General features: G+C 40.3%; 1 protein-coding gene across 4 annotated transcripts; it reads left to right on the plus strand.

The window, feature by feature from the left end:
* The first annotated feature begins 1,949 nt into the window (after window positions 1-1,949).
* LOC124291105 (steroid 17-alpha-hydroxylase/17,20 lyase-like) lies at window positions 1,950-20,550 on the plus strand. Of its 4 annotated transcripts, none has more exons than XM_046728009.1 (11): window positions 1,950-2,027; window positions 6,516-6,709; window positions 10,427-10,504; window positions 11,291-11,389; window positions 11,851-11,944; window positions 12,265-12,423; window positions 13,197-13,405; window positions 15,707-15,835; window positions 17,381-17,485; window positions 18,502-18,636; window positions 19,222-20,550. In XM_046728009.1, the coding sequence occupies exons 2-11, from the start codon at window positions 6,553-6,555 to the stop codon at window positions 19,566-19,568; spliced, it is 1,512 nt and encodes a 503-aa protein (XP_046583965.1). In that variant the 5' UTR covers window positions 1,950-2,027; window positions 6,516-6,552; the 3' UTR covers window positions 19,569-20,550. The 4 variants fall into 4 exon arrangements, with proteins under 4 accessions (XP_046583965.1, XP_046583963.1, XP_046583962.1 ...); XM_046728007.1 differs by lacking the exon at window positions 1,950-2,027 and adding an exon at window positions 5,657-5,735; XM_046728006.1 differs by lacking the exon at window positions 1,950-2,027 and adding an exon at window positions 5,742-5,791.
* The last annotated feature ends 584 nt before the right edge of the window (window positions 20,551-21,134 follow it).

The raw sequence follows: 21,134 nt of genomic DNA on the forward strand, positions 1-21,134 counted from the left end.
AGTGTCGGTGTCGTTATCATGATATATCACAGTGTCGGTGTTGTTATCATGATATATCACAGTGTCGGTGTTGTTATCATGATATATGACAGTGTCGTGTGTTTTTATCCTGATATATCACAGTGTCGGTGTTGTTATCACGATATGTCAGTGTCGGTGTGGTGATCATGATATATAAAAGTGTCGATGTTGTTATCGTGATATATCACAGTGTCGGTGTTGTTATCATGATATTTCACAGTGTCGGTGTTGTTATCATGATATATCACAGTGTCGGTGTGATGATCATGATATATCACAGTGTCGGTGTTGTTATTACGATATATCACAGTGTCGGTGTTGTTATCATGATATATCACAGTGTCGGTGTTTTTATCATGATATATCACAGTGTCGGTGTTGTTATCATGATATATCACAGTGTCGGTGTTGTTATCATGATATATCACAGTGTCGGTGTTTTATCACGATATATCACAGTGTCGGTGTTGTTATCATGATATATCACAGTGTCGGTGTGATGATCATGATATATCACAGTGTCGGTGTTGTTATCACGATATATCACAGTGTCGGTGTTGTTATCATGATATTTCACTGTGTCGGTGTTTTTATCACGATATATCACAGTGTCGGTGTTGTTATCATGATATATCACAGTGTCAGTGTGATGATCATGATATATCACAGTGTCCGTGTTTTTATCCCGATATATCACAGTGTCGGTGTTGTTATCATGATATATCACAGTGTCGGTGTGATGATCATGATATATCACAGTGTCGGTGTTGTTATCATGATATTTCACAGTGTCGGCGTTTTTATCACGATATATCACAGTGTCGGTGTTGCTATCATGATATATCACAGTGTCGGTGTTTTTATCACGATATCTCACAGTGTCGGTGTTGTTATCATGATATATCACAGTGTCGGTGTTGTTATCATGATATATCACAGTGTCGGTGTTGTTATCATGATATATGACAGTGTCGTGTGTTTTTATCCTGATATATCACAGTGTCGGCGTTGTTATCACGATATGTCAGTGTCGGTGTGGTGATCATGATATATAAAAGTGTCGATGTTGTTATCGTGATATATCACAGTGTCGGTGTTGTTATCATGATATTTCACAGTGTCGGTGTTGTTATCATGATATATCACAGTGTCGGTGTTGTTATCACGATATATCACAGTGTCGGTGTTGTTATCGTGATATATCACAGTGTCGATGTGGTTATCATGATATATCAGTGTCGGTGTGGTGATCATGATATATCACAGTGTCTGTGTTGTTATCATGATATATCACAGTGTTGGTGTTGTTACCATGATATATCACAGTATCAGTGTGGTTATCATGATATATCAGTGTCGGTGTGGTTATTATGATATATCACATTGTCTGTGTTGTTATCATGATATTTCACAGTTTCGGTGTTGTTATCATGATATATCACAGTGTCGGTGTTTTTATCATGATATACGCGTTATCACAGTGTCGGTGTTGTTATCATGATATATCACAGTGTCGGTGTGGTTATCATGATATATCACAGTGTCGGTGTTTTAATCATGATATACGCGTTATCACAGTGTCGGTGTTGTTATCATGATATATCACAGTGTCGGTGTCGGGTTTTATGTCTGATGAGCTGGACGTGTCGGTGAGTTGATTTGTTAATACTGGAGTTCTGTGTCCTCATCACTATTACCATCAATACGGTAGCTGAGTATTGAGCAGCTATTTAAACGACCAGACAGTTTTCTACTCAAATAAATCCCAAGTTCAGGTGAGACATAACTAACAGGTATGACAGGGTAGCAGTGCCCTGCACCCGATAGTACACCGGCGGCACACATCATCAGCGCTAATAATAGATGTAGCGATAGACTTGATCCTTGTATGGTTTGAGAGTAGACGTGATCTTGATAGATCCAACAGTGGATATATGAGTCATACAGCAGTGACCTATATCACAGGCTGCCCCCATTTCCTACTTCGCAGGACAGAAAATACGTAGGTACGTGTGATGTTTTAGTTGCCAGGACGTTGTTACAGGGTGTATGTAACATGTATGTGACCACAGTACCATGGTAGTTGCAGAACTTACAGTCAAATGACCCGCGTTTCTAGTTTCTGGCTGATAGTTACCTAATGTAATCAAATGCATGTAGTTACAGGGTTGCCCGCTCGGATACAATGTGTGAAGCCCATTTCTGGTGTTCCCCGCCGTGATATTGCTGGAATATTCATAACAGAGGCGTAAAACCATATTCACTCACTCAAACACTTAAAGGGTCGTATAAAATAACGATATTGAAGTTAAAGTTTGTTTGTTGTTTAACGCCACACTCAATCATACGCCAGTTATGTGGCGGCCGTCTGTAAATAATCGAGTTTGGACCTAACAATCCAGTGACCAACATAATGACCTCTGATCTACATAATTTGGATATGTGTCAACCAAGTCAGCGACCATGACGTCACCTCTTACGTTGCTGAAGGCCACTTTCTCACCCAGATCTTCACGGGTTTCATAGACAGAGTGAATGTTTGAGTTACAGGATGGAGTTACATGGATGTTGTTACAGAGTTGCTGTTGCTGGCTAGCCTTTCAATATCACAATGATACAATGTGGAGTTATGGGGTAACAAAATAGTAGTTACAGCGTCCTAACAACATGGACGTAAAATACCCGGGTATTAGTTGCATGGCAGTGTTACACTGTTACATTACATTAGTAACACGGGTGTAGTTGCAGAGAGATAGATACAGGTAGATATTTCAGGGTAGACGTTACCTGGCAGTGGTTACACTGTTACATGACATTAGTAACACGGGTGTAGTTACAGAGAGATAGATACAGGTAGATATTTCAGGGTAGAAGTAACCTGGCAGTGGTTACACTGTTACATGACATTAGTAACACTAGTGTAGTTACAGAGAGATAGATACAGGTAGATATTTCAGGGTAGAAGTTATCTGGCAGTGGTTACACTGTTACATGACATTAGTAACACGGGTGTAGTTACAGAGCGATAGATACACGAAGATATTTCAGGGTAGAAGATATATGGTAGTGGTTACACTGTTACATTAGTAACACGGGTGTAGTTACAGAGAGATAGATACAGGTAGATATTTCAGGGTAGAAGTTACCTGGCAGTGGTTACACTGTTACATGACATTAGTAACACTAGCGTAGTTACAGAGAGATAGATACAGGTAGATATTTCAGGGTAGAAGACAATTGGCAGTAGTTACACTGTTACATGACATTAGTAACACGGGTGTAGTTACAGAGAGATAGATACAGGTAGATATTTCAGGGTAGAAGTTACATGGCAGTGGTTACACTGTTACATGACATCAGGAACACGGGTGTAGTTACAGAGCGATAGATACAGGTAGATATTTCAGGGTAGAAGTTACCTGGCAGTGGTTACACTGTTACATGACATCAGGAACACGGGTGAAGTTACAGAGCGATAGATACAGGTAAACATTTCAGGGTAGAAGTTACCTGGCAGTGGTTACACTCTTACATGACATTAGTAACACGGGTGTAGTTACAGAGCGATAGATACAGGTAAACATTTCAGGGTAGAAAGTTACCTGGCAGTGGTTACACTGTTGCATGGGATTAGTAACACAGGTGTTCTTACAGAGCGAGACATACAGGTAGATATTTCAGGGTAGAATATACATGGCAGTGGTTACACTGTTACATGACATATGTGACACGGGTGTATTTACAGAGCTGTAGGTACAGAGAAATAGTTCAGGGTAGAAGTTGACTAAAATACCAAACATTTCGCAGCCCAAAAATAACACGACCAGTACACTACACATTTTCCACCTTAAACTGTAGAGGTATGTCATATGTTCCAGTTCTAAAATGTTTAACACCTTTCATAACTCATCTTTACAAACAGTCCCCATTGAACTAGTGAGTGAATGTTGTTTTGGACGCCAACCAGCAGTTTTCCAACAACACCCTGGCAGCTCCTTCTATTTACACAGCGTTAGAAATGTAACCCCTGAAGTGGGACACTTGTGAAGAGCATCCTCATCGTGGTGAGTGCTGGGTAACGCTGATAGCTCTTCCCCTGCAAAACATTTGCCAATATTGAGGTAGCTGTGTCCGTGCACAGGACTCTCAATTCTTGCCGCGGTATCATACAAGAGAGGGCTCGTTGTCTCTATGACATGTCAGAAGATGATATTGCCGCGGGGCCTGTTGATCAAGGTGTCACGGTTGTAGTGAGTGAGTTTAGTTTTACGCCGCACTCAGCAATATTCCAGCTATATGGCGGTGGTCTGTAAATAATCGAGTCTGGACCAGACGATCCAGTGATGAACAGCATGAGCATCGACCTACGCAATTGGGGACCCATGACATGTGTCAACCAGGTCAGCGAGCACCCGATCCCGTTGTTACTGAAGGTTCATTCTAACCCGGACCTTCACGGTTGTAAAACGTTTCACCGTCAAGAAAGAAGGTATCATTACAAAAACCAACATCAGGATATTTTGACATCGGAGTGTCCAGTCCACTCCAGAATCTGGTCATGGATCAAACTTTTTTCATGGCTCTGCGATCTGTCATCGTTGTGGTGAGAGCCATGAAAACACAGAATGTGAAAAAGATTTTAAGTGTGCTAACTACCATGGTCCACATGGTGCATCTTCCAAATCCTGCCCTGTCTTGCAAAAGGAGTAAAAAATAATGAAACTAAAATGCAAGAAAAAACTATCCTACTTTGACGCTAAATAGTCACTAGCCACGATTATGTTTTTGTCAGCACCTTATGTTTACCTGTTGTGAAAATAGGGTTACAGCCTATTGACACAGGCTCCTCTTGCCAGGCAAATATTGTGGTCTTTGTCAGTGTACCATTACGTGGTGTTTGATTATACTGAGTGTTCTATATCTGTAGGTCTGTTTTCTTATTAATTACCGCAGAACTACAATTGTCTATTTTCTTTCATTAAAAGTAACTAGATACACGAAATGGATAAGTTTTGGATACTAAAAGCAATAACACTTGAAAATTGAAAAGTAGCGATGGGCTAGTCTTCTGGTTAAAGTGTTCGCTCGTCACGTCAAAGATCCTGGTTCGATTCTCGCATGGGTACACAGTGTGAATCCCTTTTCTGGTGTCCCCCTCTGTGATATTGCTGAAAACGGCGTAAAACCATACTCACTCACTGAACATCGATCGAGATGAACAAACCGTGGAAACACAAGTAAAAAACATGTTGACATGTATGCATATTAGTCCTTCTTTGCGGTTTGAATCCAATGCCAATGGGACCATTATGTTAGCTGTATGAGACAAGATGTTTGTGGACTTACAACACTTCGGTGAAATCCCCGAGCGCTGCTATGCTCTTGATCCTACCACTTCAAAGATCACAGCACAACCAGTCCCAGTTTGAACTAACCCACACGAATACCCGACTCGCCCGATACCTGTAGGTGATATGTTATTTCATTTTCCATAAGACTGTCTGTGTCACCTTGACCTGGTGAACAATATCACATGCCCGGGATATCAGCACAAATGTAGGTCATTGAAATACGTGCCCCTGAAGGTTATCATTCAGGTCAGTAAACAGAACGTTTCGCAAGAAGACGAGCTATTTTTCATAATACCCACTTTCTATATAGAGACACATCAACGCACGCTCTGTCAGTGTGTCCACGGGTACGTCAACACCGAGGTAGGTATTTAGTCGTATATGGAGCTCATCCAATGTGACTCGACAAGCCATCAAAGGTTCGTTCAGTTTTAGCGACTACAGTATCCTGGGAACGTTGTCACAAAAGCTCTATGTTGAATATTACCCAGGACTCCAACACCAGACAATAATCTTAATGCAAGGACCCAGACTGAAGTAGGTTAGACGTACAGTGGAGGCTCGATACCGGATATACCATAAGTCACACAGACACAGCTCAGGTCTCCTTGTTTCAGTGTACCCTGATCGACACTGTCGTGCACACACTATTGTCTGAAGACGGTGTGTTGATCACAAAGTGTAGACTGGTATGTTTACAATTCTACAGTCGTATCAGTCAGTTCCGAGTAATTTTGGCTGCTGTGTCTCATGATACTGAGATGCTGAGACTTCCTTCTGTTCCAGGACAATCTAAAGAAGGACGATGTTATAGTGTTTATATATATGTCACCGAGACATGGGTGTATTTTGTACACTGAGTGAATGAGTTCAGTTGTACGCCGCACTCAGCAATATTCCAGCAAAATGGCGGCGGTCTGTAAAAAATCGAATATGGACCTCACAATCCAGTGATCAACAGCATGAGCATCCATCTACGCAATTGGGATACGATGTCGATCAAGTCAGCGAGCCAGACAACCCGATCCCGTTAGTCGTCTCTTACGACAAGCATGGGTTACTGAAGATCAATTCTAACCCGGATCTTCACGGGTTCTTTTTGTACTGCAACTTTATATGACTAAGTCATGTGCATTGTTTCAGATTCAAGCACAGCAAAAGAGACTTCTAAGCAAGGACAATGTTTGAGTGTTTAACTCAGTGGTGGCCCCAGTCTGTGGTAACCCAGGCTCTTGTTGTTGGGATAGTGGTTGGAGTGATCGCCTATAATCTCTTCAAGAAACGATACAACCTACCGCCAGGACCAAAGGGATGGCCGTTAGTTGGAAACCTTTTGGGTGAGTGACTTTAATATATTTTCAATGTGAATCTAACAACGATATTTCTACTTATCGAATGAATGGATTCAATCATATATTATTTCTCGAATTGCATTGAACGTTAAAGTCTGTGCTGTCAGAACTTCATATTATCTTTATACATGTAATTTGTGACTTGTTATCAGATTCTAATATGATCATTTCAACCCAGCTTTATCTTTTTTACACGTGCTGTTGTACAAGAACACGTGTTAATTCACATGTACTTAAGGGGCATGGGGGTAGCTTAGTAGTTAAAGCTTTTGCTTGTCACGCTGAAGACCCGGGTTCGATTCCCCACATGGGTACAATGTGTGGAACCCATTTGTGATGTCTCCCGCTGTGATATTGCTGGAATATTGCTGAAAGCGGCGTAAAACAGACTCACTCACTCACATGTACAAAAAATGTACGTCACACGTCTGTGGTGCAAAGATGACACGTATTCATATACGCACATGAGCATTAATTAAGTTCCGCCTGTGTCAGTGTTTAACATTTTAGTCCCAAAAGGCGATTATGCCTTAGTGTATTGGAGTGCACACGTAAAACACGTGTTTCACTCAATGTTCATGTTGGGGTTTAAATTTCATTATCGCAGTGTGCGCACTATTGAAAAGATGGCAGTACTATAACTATTGTCGGCATGGTAAAACTTTCGGAAAATACATGATGGCAAGACATTGTAATGTTTGACGGAGAGACGTCTTGTTGCAACATCGGTAAATATTTTTATTTCTAACATGCTTCGCTACAAGGTCAAAGACTCCGACAGTACTTTATCCGGAGATAAAGTACACCTTTTGCATTACGTCACACTGAAATGACGTCAGTACGCCATTCTAGTCTGCCCCTCGTCATCAAACGGGTTTGGTACCAATGTGCCTACAGTTCATTCTGCCCAATTTGGGCATACAGTCTAATGTGGGTATAATTACAACTGTAGGCAGATTGGGAATTGAAAAACACCCCATAGAATATAATGAATTGACCCAATGTACCCTTGCTAAACGACGTCACGCTTGCCGTAAGTTGTCATTGTGTAGTGCAGTCTCCTAAAGTGCAATTAACTCGGTTACCTCTCCGTTGTATGGTATATAGTTGCTCCAGGCGGCTAACATCACCCGAGGAAACATTACAGTTAACTTTTTACACGGAAACATTGCCTCAGCTTCACCAAGATTTAACCCTAAAGCTACAGTCTTGTAATTCTTAAATGTAAATACAACCATGTACATACAATACATACAAAAATCAAGTACAAGCAAGACAGGACTGATATGTAACCTAACCATGTGAGTACAAGCATAAAACTACCACGCTGATACTACAAGCCTGTAATTCTTAAACGTAAATACAACCTTGTAAATACAACCATATATGTACAAGTATGTTTGACAACATGTTGCTTGAAACATGTCAGTCCAAGCATACGACTACAGTCATGGCTACAACTATGTAACTTTCTAAGATGCCTAGCGGTTAGAACAATCGAAAAACAAATACATTATCAGACATTGTAAACCAAAAGTCACTGTGTTCTTTAATCTGATTGGTTGAAAAAACGTGATCAAATGGTATTTGATTCCCGGAAATTCTCTACGTATTAATACATACAAACATTGCTCACACCATTGTATTGTTACGTCGTCAGCTGTGGTGACGTCATTCAAATAATATTGTGACGTAAAGTCCGAATGACGTCACAAATCAGCAGTTCCAGATGCTACCATGGGAGACATTTCACTGCTGTACCCGTACTCGATGTCAATGAGTGCAGACACAAAAAACGTGTGTGGACCTTTGGGTTTACTTTTGGGTTTACAATGTCGATAAACATCATGTGTTGGCGAATTTCCGGGGTGTTAATGAGTATTTGAAGCACGGGAATATTTCATTTGAAACCTCCGGCTAACGCCGTCGGTTCAAAATAAATTCCCGTGCTTCAAATACTCAATAAGACCCGGAAATTGGCCAACACATGATGTTTATCTCCTAAATAAAGGCATATTATTTTATGACGTAACAATTGAATGACGTCATCCTGTCACTGCACCATTCTAGCGTGCCCCCCTCGTAATCAAACCATTTTACATTACGGCACAATGTAAGCGACGTCACGATGCATGTCAGTTGTCATCGCCTCGTACGGCCTCCTACAGTAAATTATTCCGTTGCATCCCGTTTCTTGGTTTGCAGTTGCTTCATGCAGCTAACATCACTGGTGGATTCACTACGTTTATGTTTTACGACGGTTAAAATGTCGCTTGACTACTCAGCTTCATCTGGATGTACTGATCTAAACTTACGTTGGTAGTAGAAATGCGACGTTCATATTGCCCCATATGGTTTACGTTCATGACAGATGTAATTAAAATAATTCAGAGAAGATATATAATCCGAACGTAAACCGTCATCAAACTGTTATCATTTGTTTTTCTGGTAACGTTCGTCTTAACGTAGGGGGGCAGACACATCAATAGAACAGCGCGCGTCCTCGTACTTTAACTATAATAGTTCAGGGCGAAAGTGTGCTTTATTACACTATACATGGTGGTAGAGCGAACTGTATTTCTTAAACAACCATGTAACTAGAAACAGGTAAATACTACAATCTAAATACTAAACAATGTAACTCTAACCCTGTAGTAACTACAATCTATGTGAGTGAGTAAGTGAATTTAGTTTTATGCCGCTTTTGGAAATATTTCACCGCCCCACAATCTAAGTACAGTTCCACAGGGGGTAAGCACTGCCCATGCCCAACCAAAGGTTGGTCATCATCAACTACCATTTCCCCGATAGACAGTCTATCCCGGTAGAGAGTCATAGATGGCCCAGGTATCTATATGAAATGAAGTTCTTGCTAAGCTTTCAGAATATTTCAGTGGTATTGCTTTAAAGGTTTGCGTAGATGGAAAAAGAGAAACATTGGACCAAATATGTCGTTCAATACACAGCTGCATGCTTCAAACCAAGGTCCTACCTCAGTTGATAAAGAACAGGAAACCATCTACCCGTACAGTACCTTTTCAACAACCCGTACAGTTGATTTGTTTACATGAGCAACTACCATCGATGCGTACAGCTATTGGTTTCGTTAATATCTCAGTTTGTATGTTTTGACAGAAGCTAAAATCTTGACACAGCGGCTACATAACCTCATTTAGCCTAAAAATGCACAATACGTGAAATGAATTCAATTGATTATGATTCAATTGACGTCGAAAGTGGTCGATTTCTCGGCTTTTCTGATTCGCGCCAAAAGACGTGTCAAGAAATGCTTCAAATGTAAATAAAATATAACGTGTCATGACCAAATGATATAGGGGTTATAATCCATGGCCAATGAGCTTATGAGACAAGTCGATTTCATAACATTTACTGTTTGGGAATATAAAAATCTTACAAAGTTTGGGACTCACTCTCTACCGAGATCGACTGTCTATCGGGCAAATGGTAGTTGATAACGACTAACTTCCGGTTGAGATGGACAGGGATTACCCCACGTGAGTTCTGTAACTACATTTATGTTACAACATGTATCTGACTGCAACCAATGTAACTACATCCGTGTATGTGCAATCACGTGACGACAACTATGTATATATATTATGTAAATACGACCATGTAATTAAGCATGTAAGAAGAGCCATGTAAGTAAAACCACATCAAGATGATGCTTTTTATCTCCAGAGGTGCGAGGGACTCTCCTGTTCCGAAAACTCCGCGACTGGAGCAAAACATACGGTCCAGTTATGACGATTCAGCTGGGTAAGATTACCTGCTTCACGATGGTACAACAATGTATCAGGTAGAAATGTGGAGTGCATCATCAAATTTATTGCATCGGTTACAAACATTATATCTGTTACAGTTAAAGTTTTTGCACGTACCATGGTACTCCGGTACCATAACTATTTAATAGTGATCTTTGAATGCATCCTTAGTTTTTGTGAAGACTTGGTACTATCACCCTTTGACAATGATCTTTTAATTCCTTATGTCTAAATGGATCCTGCGTTTGGAAAAAGGGTTTTGTTGCCTTTGTATCCATGTTAAATAATGAAGGCTGTCATGAGGATCCTGGACACTGGTGACCATGTATATTTCAACTACTTATGTAGGACGTATACAGCATACAGTCGAATACTGAGAACGTCGTGGTCTTCCATGACGGTCAATCGTGAATTGTGCAGAGATTCTCACTAATACCGCACCAGTAACTCTGTACCCCAAGGAGAATAATTATGTTACGTTTTGTTTGTTTATTGTTTTACGCCACACTCAGCAATATTCCAGCTGTATGGCGACATCAATGAATGGCGACAATCCAGTGATCAACAGCATGAGCATTGAGCTACACAATTGGGATACGATGACATGTGCCAACCAAGTCAGCAAGCCTGACCACCCAATCCTGTTAGTCGCCTGTTAGACAAATATGGGTTGCTGAAGACCAATTATAATCAGGATCTTCACGGGTCTTATATGCAACCTATTCGCTGATAAGAAGATATTCGTATTCACAATAACAGAAATGAACATAATGATTTTCAGGTACTCTCAAAGCAGTTATTCTGAGTCGAATAGATGTTGTAACGGAAGCTCTCATTACAAGACAAGCAGACTTCGCAGGAAGGCCGAATACATATCTTGGTAAGACATCATTCACCACATACATACTATAAAAAACCTATAATTCTACATTTGGGCAAATCGCCGAAAGTCTCTCTGTAGGTCCGAATATCAGTCGTTTTAAGATATCTTCATGTTAATTGTTTCCTTGCTTCCATTGCTTTCTCCACACACATACTTCCAACCAGACCATATAGTGTTTTATTGGGATTATAATATTACGCTTTAATATTGAGATATTTGAGTGGTCAGTGGACTACATTTCAAAACGGGCACTGAAATTGTGGAGAGTGCCTCTGTAAGACCGAATTAATTATCATTATTCAGTTTTCTTCATGCCAATTGTTTCCTTGCTTTCATTGTCTCGGAACACGACCCCTCATAAAACAATTATGGTTGTGCATATAGGGGTGTGGGGTTGTGGTGGTGCGGGTGGATGCATGGATGGATATGGTCATTTAACACTCTTTATTTATCCCCAGTATCTCAATTAACCAAGGGAGGAAAAGACATAGTCAACGCATCGTACGGCCCAACTTGGAAGTTGCACCGGAAAATTGCATCCAAAGCGCTCAGGTAAATTTTCACTTTTTATGCAAAGATGGCATGGGTTATACTTAGTTGCCAAATATGATAGTTTTCTTCAAACAGTGAATTCCAATTAATATTTAACTACGTTTTGACGTTACACAACCCCTGAAATCATATATTCTCAAATGTTTAAAATTTGAGGGGCATTAACACATGACCCAACTATTCAGTGAAATTACATGGATTTGGATGGAGCTTGAATCATTGATTAGAGAATGGGAATCGTTATGCCCAAAGTGTGTTAATGTGTGATACAAGGTTAGTCAAAATGCAATTTGATATATTTTCATATATATGTGTATCAGGCACTATCTCATGGGAGATAACCTCAGCTTGAAAGTGTCCCAATCACTCCACATCACTACAGCGTTGATGAGAAAGGAACAAGGAGCCTTTGATCCTTTCCCCTACCTGTCACTCTCGATCTCCAACATGATGACAGGAATGTTGTTCAATAAAATCAGGTAATTATATCTTTGCTTTTTTTTTTGTTGTTTATAGATATGATTTTAACACAGAATGTATTATTGTTCTTAGAGTCTCAGATATCTGAACTTTAAGTTAAAACACCTCACGCAATTTAATCTTCAATTGTTTCTCAAAAACACTGGATAACTTGTGTATTGAATATGTATTTGTTTGTGTGTGTGTGGTTTACGGAACAAATTTCATCAATGAGATATTTTTGTGTACGATCTTGTTAACCGAGCCTCATCTTATTAAGTTTGATTTCTTCTTTTGTTTGTGTGTTCGTTTGTTGTGTAACGCCGCAATGAGCACAATCCCAGCTGTTTGATTGCGGTGTGTATGTGTTCGTGTCCGGTGATCAACATCATGAGCATCGATCTACATAATTGGGATACGATGACATTTTTGAACTCAGCGAGCGTACCCACTCGAACACGTTAGTCGCCTCTTACGACAAGCATGGGCTGCTGAAGATATTTTATTCAGTAATGTTAAACAGAGGCAGAGTTCAGAGATACGAGTATGAACGACTTTAGGGTTTTGACGTCTTGACGCGTATGTTGTAGTCTCCCATGTACCTTCTAATGTACGTGTCAGAAATGCGTTATTATGTATAAAAGTCACAGATTACGCTCAAGGCTTTTTCCTGGTTGTCAGAACCATCAAGGGTTTCACCAAATGGAAACTGTGTAAAACCGGAACCGCATTACTCTGTCAACCGTCAAAGCTGAGTTAAACCAAACTCATCTGAATGTTTCTTTAATTCTAGTGAAAATGTAGACTCTGAATACTATAAAGCGTACGTCGTCACCCTGGACGATTTAATGAAAGAAGCTGGAGAAGGATTTCTGGAAGATTCAATTCCCCCGCTTCGTCTGTGCCCAACGCCTAGATTCAGACGTGTTACTCGAGCCTCCGATAAAATATTAGATTCCATCAAGAAAGAAATTGCAGCCCACAGAAAAACGTTCAACAAAGGTAAGCATCATCTAAGAGTTGAAGTTACTGTAATTTGTTGTCTACTATTGAAAACAGGAATAAACTAGACGTATATGCCGAATTAGGTTTGTGACCAAAAAGCTGAAAAGGTAACACTTGTCAATATATACTTAAAAAAGAAACTTCACGTGCAACTTTATCCCAAACATACCCTTATAGAACAATGTGTTGCTAGTGGATACATCTTTTATAGATGTAATGAGGGTACTCTAAAATAGGATTAGGCATTTGGGTGCGCTTGGTGCACCATCCACAGTCAACAGTAGCACGACTGGAACGCACGATGGGAATCATTTTTTGATTTCACAGGGACTAGCCGTCTGTATTGGAGCACGTTCAGTACCGCGTATGTCCCTGGTCGCCCTCACAACAGCATGGCAACGGGAGGTGTTTATCTCTCAAAGACTGTTAACATGTTTTTCCTTATCACCTCATTTCTGGGTCAGAAGCAGTTGAAATAGGCGGATGCGTCAGGTTTGACCTGGCCATTATGTTATTCTCCCATATTAACTACTACCCATTTTCAATATAAATCATTTCTTTTTGGTTCAGTACACAGGGGCGTGTCACGCTTAGAAACAGCGTTAGAGAGACATATAGGTATATAGACCCTACCCTAGTACTATATAAAAGGAAAGGGATGTAACGACGGAACCACCCCCTCCTCAATCTAAGTTAGATTTCACCACGTAAACTATTTACCCGCCGAGGCCTACGGATCAAAAGCGAGGTGATTTCCTACAAAATGAGCTATAAATGGTCACAATCGGATCATTATTTCAAAAGTTATACGCCACGACTCACCGAAAACAGCTACCTCCGCAATTCCAAGCCAAAATCATGGATCACCCAAGACAGCGAAAACTCACCTATTAAATTCGTTTATTAATTCCAGCCACGTTGACAGCACCTATGTAGGGCTAGATTCGATCGGCAGCGCCATTCTTCGGGTCTAAAAACTTATTGCAACATCTACAAATCATTTCCTCGACAGTAAGCAGACATTTTCTCCAAAACCATCGGCAATCATACTCACTTGTCGGCCATAGATGGCCTTGACATTCAAGTGATCTGAGCAGATCCGCAGAAACGAAATTGGGCCATCCGATTGGTGGAAAATATAGTATGCTGTTAGATTTTGACTGTTTGCTAATGGCGCGAAATATGAACTTTGCAATAATCCTTTATTTTGGATGATGTACGGAACAGTAAATTGTTAAGAATAGTTTTAGAGGTTGTAAAAATGCTTTCGATATTGATTCATTTTTAGGAAATTATATTTATAAATATTTAACCTCTAAAATTATCCTTACAAATTTACTGCTCAGGTCACTTAAACGTCAAGGCCATCTATGGCCGACAAGTGAGTATGATTGCCGATGGTTTTGGAGAAAATGTCTGCTTACTGTCGAGGAAATAATTTGTAGATGTTGCAATAAGTTTTTAGACCCGAAGAATGGCGCTGCCGATCGAATCTAGCCCTACATAGGTGCTGTCAACGTGGCTGGAATTAATAAACGAATTTAATAGGTGAGTTTTCGCTGTCTTGGGTGATCCATGATTTTGGCTTGGAATTGCGGAGGTAGCTGTTTTCGGTGAGTCGTGGCGTATAACTTTTGAAATAATGATCCGATTGTGACCATTTATAGCTCATTTTGTAGGAAAATCACCTCGCTTTTGATCCGTAGGCCTCGGCGGGGACTTAAAAATAGTTTACGTGGTGAAATCTAACTTAGATTGAGGAGGGGGTGGTTCCGTCGTTACATCCCTTTCCTTTTATATAGTACTAGGGTAGGGTCTATATACCTATATGTCTCTCTAACGCTGTTTCTAAGCGTGACACGCCCCTGTGGTTCAGTATATCTTTGTGTCTTGCCTGAACCATACTGAGTAATAATTTGGTGGAAAGGAAAATGTACGTTTTTCTAGTATTTTATTAATTTAGATAAAGAAGGAAAAAATATGAAAACATTCCAAAAATGCTACATTATAGTTGATACTCTCCATAATAAATGAATATGACGAGTAAGCTTCAAGAAGGCAGCGATAACTTGCGCTACTTCAAGAATGCCATGAAGACTTTCTGTAAATGTCACCATCACTGCCCTTAAACACCTATGTGTATTCTGCTTGTCGGGATCCTCCATAAGTAAAAAGAATACACTTTAGATCTGTAATCTGAAGGTTTAGTTTGACTGTGGCGTGATGGTTTCCTAGGACAGTTCATTTACTCGACTACAGACAGGGTTACAGACTGATCGATTGCTGAATCCTTTACAGATGAGATACAGGACTTCACAGATGCGTTGATACAGGCTCAGCAAGAAGCGGAGGAAGTGGACGATCCTGTCCTAATGTCACAGATTACAAACATACATATGGCCATGACAATCTTTGACTTAGTACTCGGTGAGTCATCTAGTTTATGCAAGACGTTCCACACGTTTCATCACAAAGAAAAGTACCGTGAAGATCCCGGTTAGAATTGGTCTTCAGCAGCCAATGCTTGTCGTAAGATGCAATAGGGGGGTCAGGCTCGCTGACTTGGTTGAAACATGTCATCTTATCGAAATTGCGTAGATCGATCACTGGATTGTCTGGTCCAGGCTCGATTATTTACAAACCGCCGCCATATAGCTGGAATATTGCTGAGTGCGGGTTTTAACAACAAACCAACCAACAACAAACAACATTATTCCGTAATGTTTCCACAACAGTTATGCTACACAACTATAAACATTATGATAATATGCCAAGGAAAACTGTTACTGACTGAGAACGGTTAGTGCTAGACAATATAGTGAAACACCATGTGGACATATATGTTTGTACCTTTCCGATCTCATTCCCTATCTCTCTTCCCGCTCAAAAGAAGTTGAATAACATCTTTTCACGTGCTGCTGTCCAAACTGAAACAAGAAAGTAACCCAGAAATCCACGTGCTAAAGAATTCATGAGCTAAAGAATTGAGCATGAAATAACGAAAAACAAACAGTGTTAACAATTACGGGTGTGTTCTGGTTTACAAATCAATATTATTTATGGGAATGAAATTACTATTGAGCACTCAATAGAGTGGAGGTACAAAATTCAGTGCCGGTGGAAAATGAAATAGCTGTGGTCATAGCAGGTAATGGTATTGACCTAGCAGCAGCAGGATTCAAGCTTCTTAAAAGGCATAGGATGGCTAGCTAGATTGTAAACAGATGGATTTCATAACATCGTCCGTCTAGGTGTGATGTGAGATAAGTGTGGCATACGCTTGCCCACTTATGTAGTTTATTTTACCTTCCACAAACTTCTATACTATGTTCGATAGGTCTTGAAGATTGCAGATTACCCTTGACTGCTGAAGCATCTGGAAAGAGTAACTTCTGCGTCAATGATTACCTTTGATAGTAATACATTCCTGATAACTAACAATTTTCAGAAGACAATGTTATGAATCGCTCATGAACCTTAAAAGAACATTGCATTCTCTAAAAAGGAATTTCACTGCCATATTACAACCCTCAATTAAAATAGTATGTTCGATGACTAAAGGTTATTGGTCATGGCCATGAGTCGGGCCTTTATAGTTGTCAAGAAGTTTATACTTAATTAACAGCTGGACTTCTCTTGAGAAGCATAGTTGTCAAGAAATTTATACATAATTAACAGCCGGAACAGACACCTCTCACGAAATACTAGGATGTCTCGTTGTGATAGATGGGGACGACACCCATCAGGTGCATATCCTAACAGGAGCAAGATAGAAAGCCATAAAAATCTTTGTAGTCTTTTACTGCTACTGAGATGTTGCACTAAGATTGTTCACTATGTTGACATTGCTTGTCTTGAATCACCATTTTGAAAACAATGAGTGAATCACAACTCTCACCGTTGCTTTAAAGGACACGTATCGCTCCTCTTTGAATTCATGGTATCATACATATATGTCATGTAACATTTCAGCTGGCACAGAAACCTCGAGGAACACGCTTCATTGGTGTCTCCTGACGATGGCTCTCCACCCTGACATCCAGAAGAAGGTGCACCAGGAGGTGGACTCCGTTATTGGTGCGTTGTAAGAAAGGCTGTTGCAATATTTAAACAATAACCTATAGCGGTCTTTAATGGCATTTATACGATCAAGAACTTGCAGAAACTGCAAACACAAACTGACAGGGATACCAAGCCAACACAAAACACAAACGCTTACAAAGCTGACTTTGAAAACATGTAGCATTAAAGAAACTGCAAGTGTGTATTTGGACGTGAATATAAAATGTGACCGCTTCGGTTTGGACGTTAAGAGTAAAGCGGTAGACCAGTGACGATGTGGTATAATGAATGGTAGTGGGCAGTAGTAAACACACAGTGTGAAATGTGCATCGATAGGTTTCTCCAAATTGCGAGGGGGTTGATGAAGGAAGTTGCAAGTGTATTGGTAGGTACACCCAGGGAAGCATTTCATCATCTAAGCTTCCTCTGAACCTCACCGACAAAGAATGGATAACACACATCAGGCTGACCATCTGATCTTTTCCCTACTTGATTCAGAAGATACCATCCACCTGAAGAAAGGGCAAGAACTATCCCAGAAATCAAGAAGTTGTCATCCATAAGATTTGTCTTGTATTACCATTATCCTGTATGTGAGTGAGTGAGTTTAGTTTTACGGTGCTTTTAGCAATATTCCAGCAATATCACGGCGGGCGACACCAGAAATGGACTTAACACATTGTGCCCATGTGGGGAATCGAACCCGGGTTTTCGGCGTGACGAGCTTACGCCCTAACCACTAGGCTACCCCACCGCCCCTATCCTGTATGTCCTTACATCATACACATGTGGTCCCATCGAGCCTCTTTTAAATGAATATGTTTGCATTTACTATGGCAAAGTATCATTTTTAGAACGGAATATTGCAAATAGCGGCGTAAACCCCACCTCCCACACGGTTTCTGTGAACATAGGATGCATAATGTTGTGTGATACCTGCCCAAGTAAAGCTGCGTAAGACCTTCTTGCAATGTGGTTAACTCATGACCTTGTCCATGGCTCCCTGACAGTGATATGTGCTGTGGTTGCAGGTCCTGATCTGAACGTGCACGTTTCGGACAGGGAGAACTTGCCATACACCGATGCAGTGATACATGAGGTCATGAGGTTGAGGCCAGTCGTTCCCATTGGCGTTGCTCACTCCACGCTGTGCGATACCACAGTTGGTAGGTATTACAGTTCGTTTCTCAAACGTGTGGAGGGTAGATAATAGTGTTTGATGAAGTCTAGGTTTCCTGCAACAATGGTCTTGTCACGTGGACATTACACGTGCCTGTCGTCGAGTTGTTGTCTCTGGTAGTCATGGCAGTGTGATACCTTTGATTGTTATGGTGATTATGGATATAACAATGATGACAATAGAAATCAGACGCTTGATTAAAACAAAGACAAGCGTCGAAGAAAAGTTATTTCCTTAAGTCTGCGATGTTTGTTATTGGAAGAAAAGGTAAATGTAAACGATGTTGTGTTGAAGTGCATTAGTTCGGTACTAAATATTGTGTATTTCGTAAATAAATTAATATATATTTTTATTTTTTGCATATCTGCTCTTCCGTCAAGGTTACATGTTTTACCTCACTATGGATGCCGAGTATGATGCTTCAGTATATGCTTCGATGATGATGATGTTAAATAGTTTTAATATCAAATGTGATTACGAATTGGTTTATGTCAGTTAAGATGTCTTTATCAAACCATTAGAAATTGGGATAGATGAATGTATTTCTTAAGATATTGATGATAATTTTCAGGTGGATACGATGTTCCCAAGGGAACAATGGTGATTATCAACCACGACGCCTTGCACTTTGACCCTGACCAATGGGAGGACGTCAATACGTTCAAACCTGAACGATTCCTTGACTCAGATGGAAAGATGGGTCCCAAGCCAGATAGCTGGCTTCCGTTCTCTGCCGGAAGGAGAGTTTGTCTCGGGGAGACAGTTGCAAAACCCGAGCTTCACCTCTTTCTTGCTGGAATACTGAGGGTTTTCACCATATCACTTGCCCCGGGGACACAGCACGACTTTGAGCCACAGAGTAAGGGGGCTCGGAATACTCCTGGGAGATACAAAATTGTCATGAAATCGCGAATTTAAGTTAGTGTTTTGTGTTCCATTTCGTGCAGAGTTTCAGTTTCATAGTTGGACAAACGACAGCAATATAATCACCAAGTGACCAATGCTGAGTTATTTACAGCTACACTGAGACATTGAGGGTATAATACTGACACGTTTAGCTTCACTTAGTCAGTTAGGGCAGCTGCTGACCCAAGGATAAATTTTGAAGCCAATCTGTGATTTCATATTCTTCAAGGTGGAATTATAGCCAACTTGTTAAGGCTGGACCAGTCGATGATGGGGTTTGAGGTATACATACTATATCGACAATTATATACTTGAAACCGCTCCTCAGCTAGTGCACACAAAATGGCGTTCATGCTGCTTCTTTTTGTTCAGTCTATGTGTGTCATATAGTTTTAATGTGATCGTTTCTTAAAATCTGATCTTTAATAAATACAATCATCCAAAGTGACAAACTGAACACCTTTTGCACCGACCATTTGATATTCTGTGTGCGCGATTACTTCTTTCAAATAAGAAAAATGTCTTGTTTCCAAATATACAAGATCGGCCATTTCAGCAAAAGCTTCGCAGGTGTGTTCAAATAGGTCTTGTATGTTCTGCTCGTTTTTTAGAATAATGTGCATTTAGAAGCAGTTTCCATCCACTGACTTTGAAATTAAGGAGACAAGTGAGACTGTGTTTCATATCTACTTCTGTGCATAAAGATTAAAAAACTCTCAAGGTGATGTGATAAGAGGGATGACTTCACAGCTATTTTGCCCTTTACACCAAACGGAATATGTTTCTGAGGATAACTGAGACTGTATATGCTTTAGCACACGCGTTATATTTAACAGGCTTCTCAAATATATTGTAGCAGCACAATGCACCAAGTCAATCAATTGTAAAAATAATTCTTTATGCTTTATAGATGCTTCTTAACCATATTTTGTATATCACTTGATTGATGACGAAACATCACTTTTGATTGCAATAAAGGAGTTGTTCATCCACATATCTTATCTTTAATCTGAAGTGTCCTCATGTCAACTGACGTAATCCTGTGTAGTGAATATTGTTCCGACGTTTGGTAAAGGAACAAAACTAATTAAGTCCAATCATCATGGCGTGACTCGATGAACACTGCATGAAAGTACAGCGAGGTACATGGTGCAAACATTTTTTTTTTAAAAGCAACTGTTTGGTAAATCCTTATGTGTTTCCTTGTCACCACTGTCAATCCCAACATATGTTTTATAAGACACATTGTTTGGCAATCGGCTTCAATGTAAAGAATATTGTGCAAAAGCAAAGGAGTATATATAACTGGAGTATTGCTGAATGCGGTGTTAAACAACCAACAAACTACTCGGATACCCTCAACATCACGTACACGAGAAGATCCGGGTTAGAATTGATCTCCTGTAACCAATGCTTGTCCTAAGAGGCGACTTGCGAGATCGGGTGGTCAGGCTTGCTGACTTGGTTGAGACATGTACCAATTACGAAGAACAATGCTCATGCTGTTGAGTACTAGATCTTCTGGTCCTGACCCGATTATTTACTGACCACCGCCATATAGCTGGATCAACAGACATA

The sequence above is a fragment of the Haliotis rubra genome, unplaced genomic scaffold, assembly GCF_003918875.1.
Source record: "Haliotis rubra isolate DU_JTF1 unplaced genomic scaffold, ASM391887v1 Scf481, whole genome shotgun sequence".
Classification (NCBI taxonomy): domain Eukaryota; kingdom Metazoa; phylum Mollusca; class Gastropoda; order Lepetellida; family Haliotidae; genus Haliotis; species Haliotis rubra.

Bases quoted from the DNA above. Each gene is read 5' to 3' on its own strand.
- LOC124291105 (XM_046728009.1), top strand. From the start codon at position 6,553: ATGTTTGAGTGTTTAACTCAGTGGTGGCCCCAGTCTGTGGTAACCCAG. The intron at 13,406-15,706 runs GTAAGCATCATC...AATCCTTTACAG, and splicing joins CAGAAAAACGTTCAACAAAG to ATGAGATACAGGACTTCACA. The intron at 18,637-19,221 runs GTAGGTATTACA...GATAATTTTCAG, and splicing joins GCTGTGCGATACCACAGTTG to GTGGATACGATGTTCCCAAG.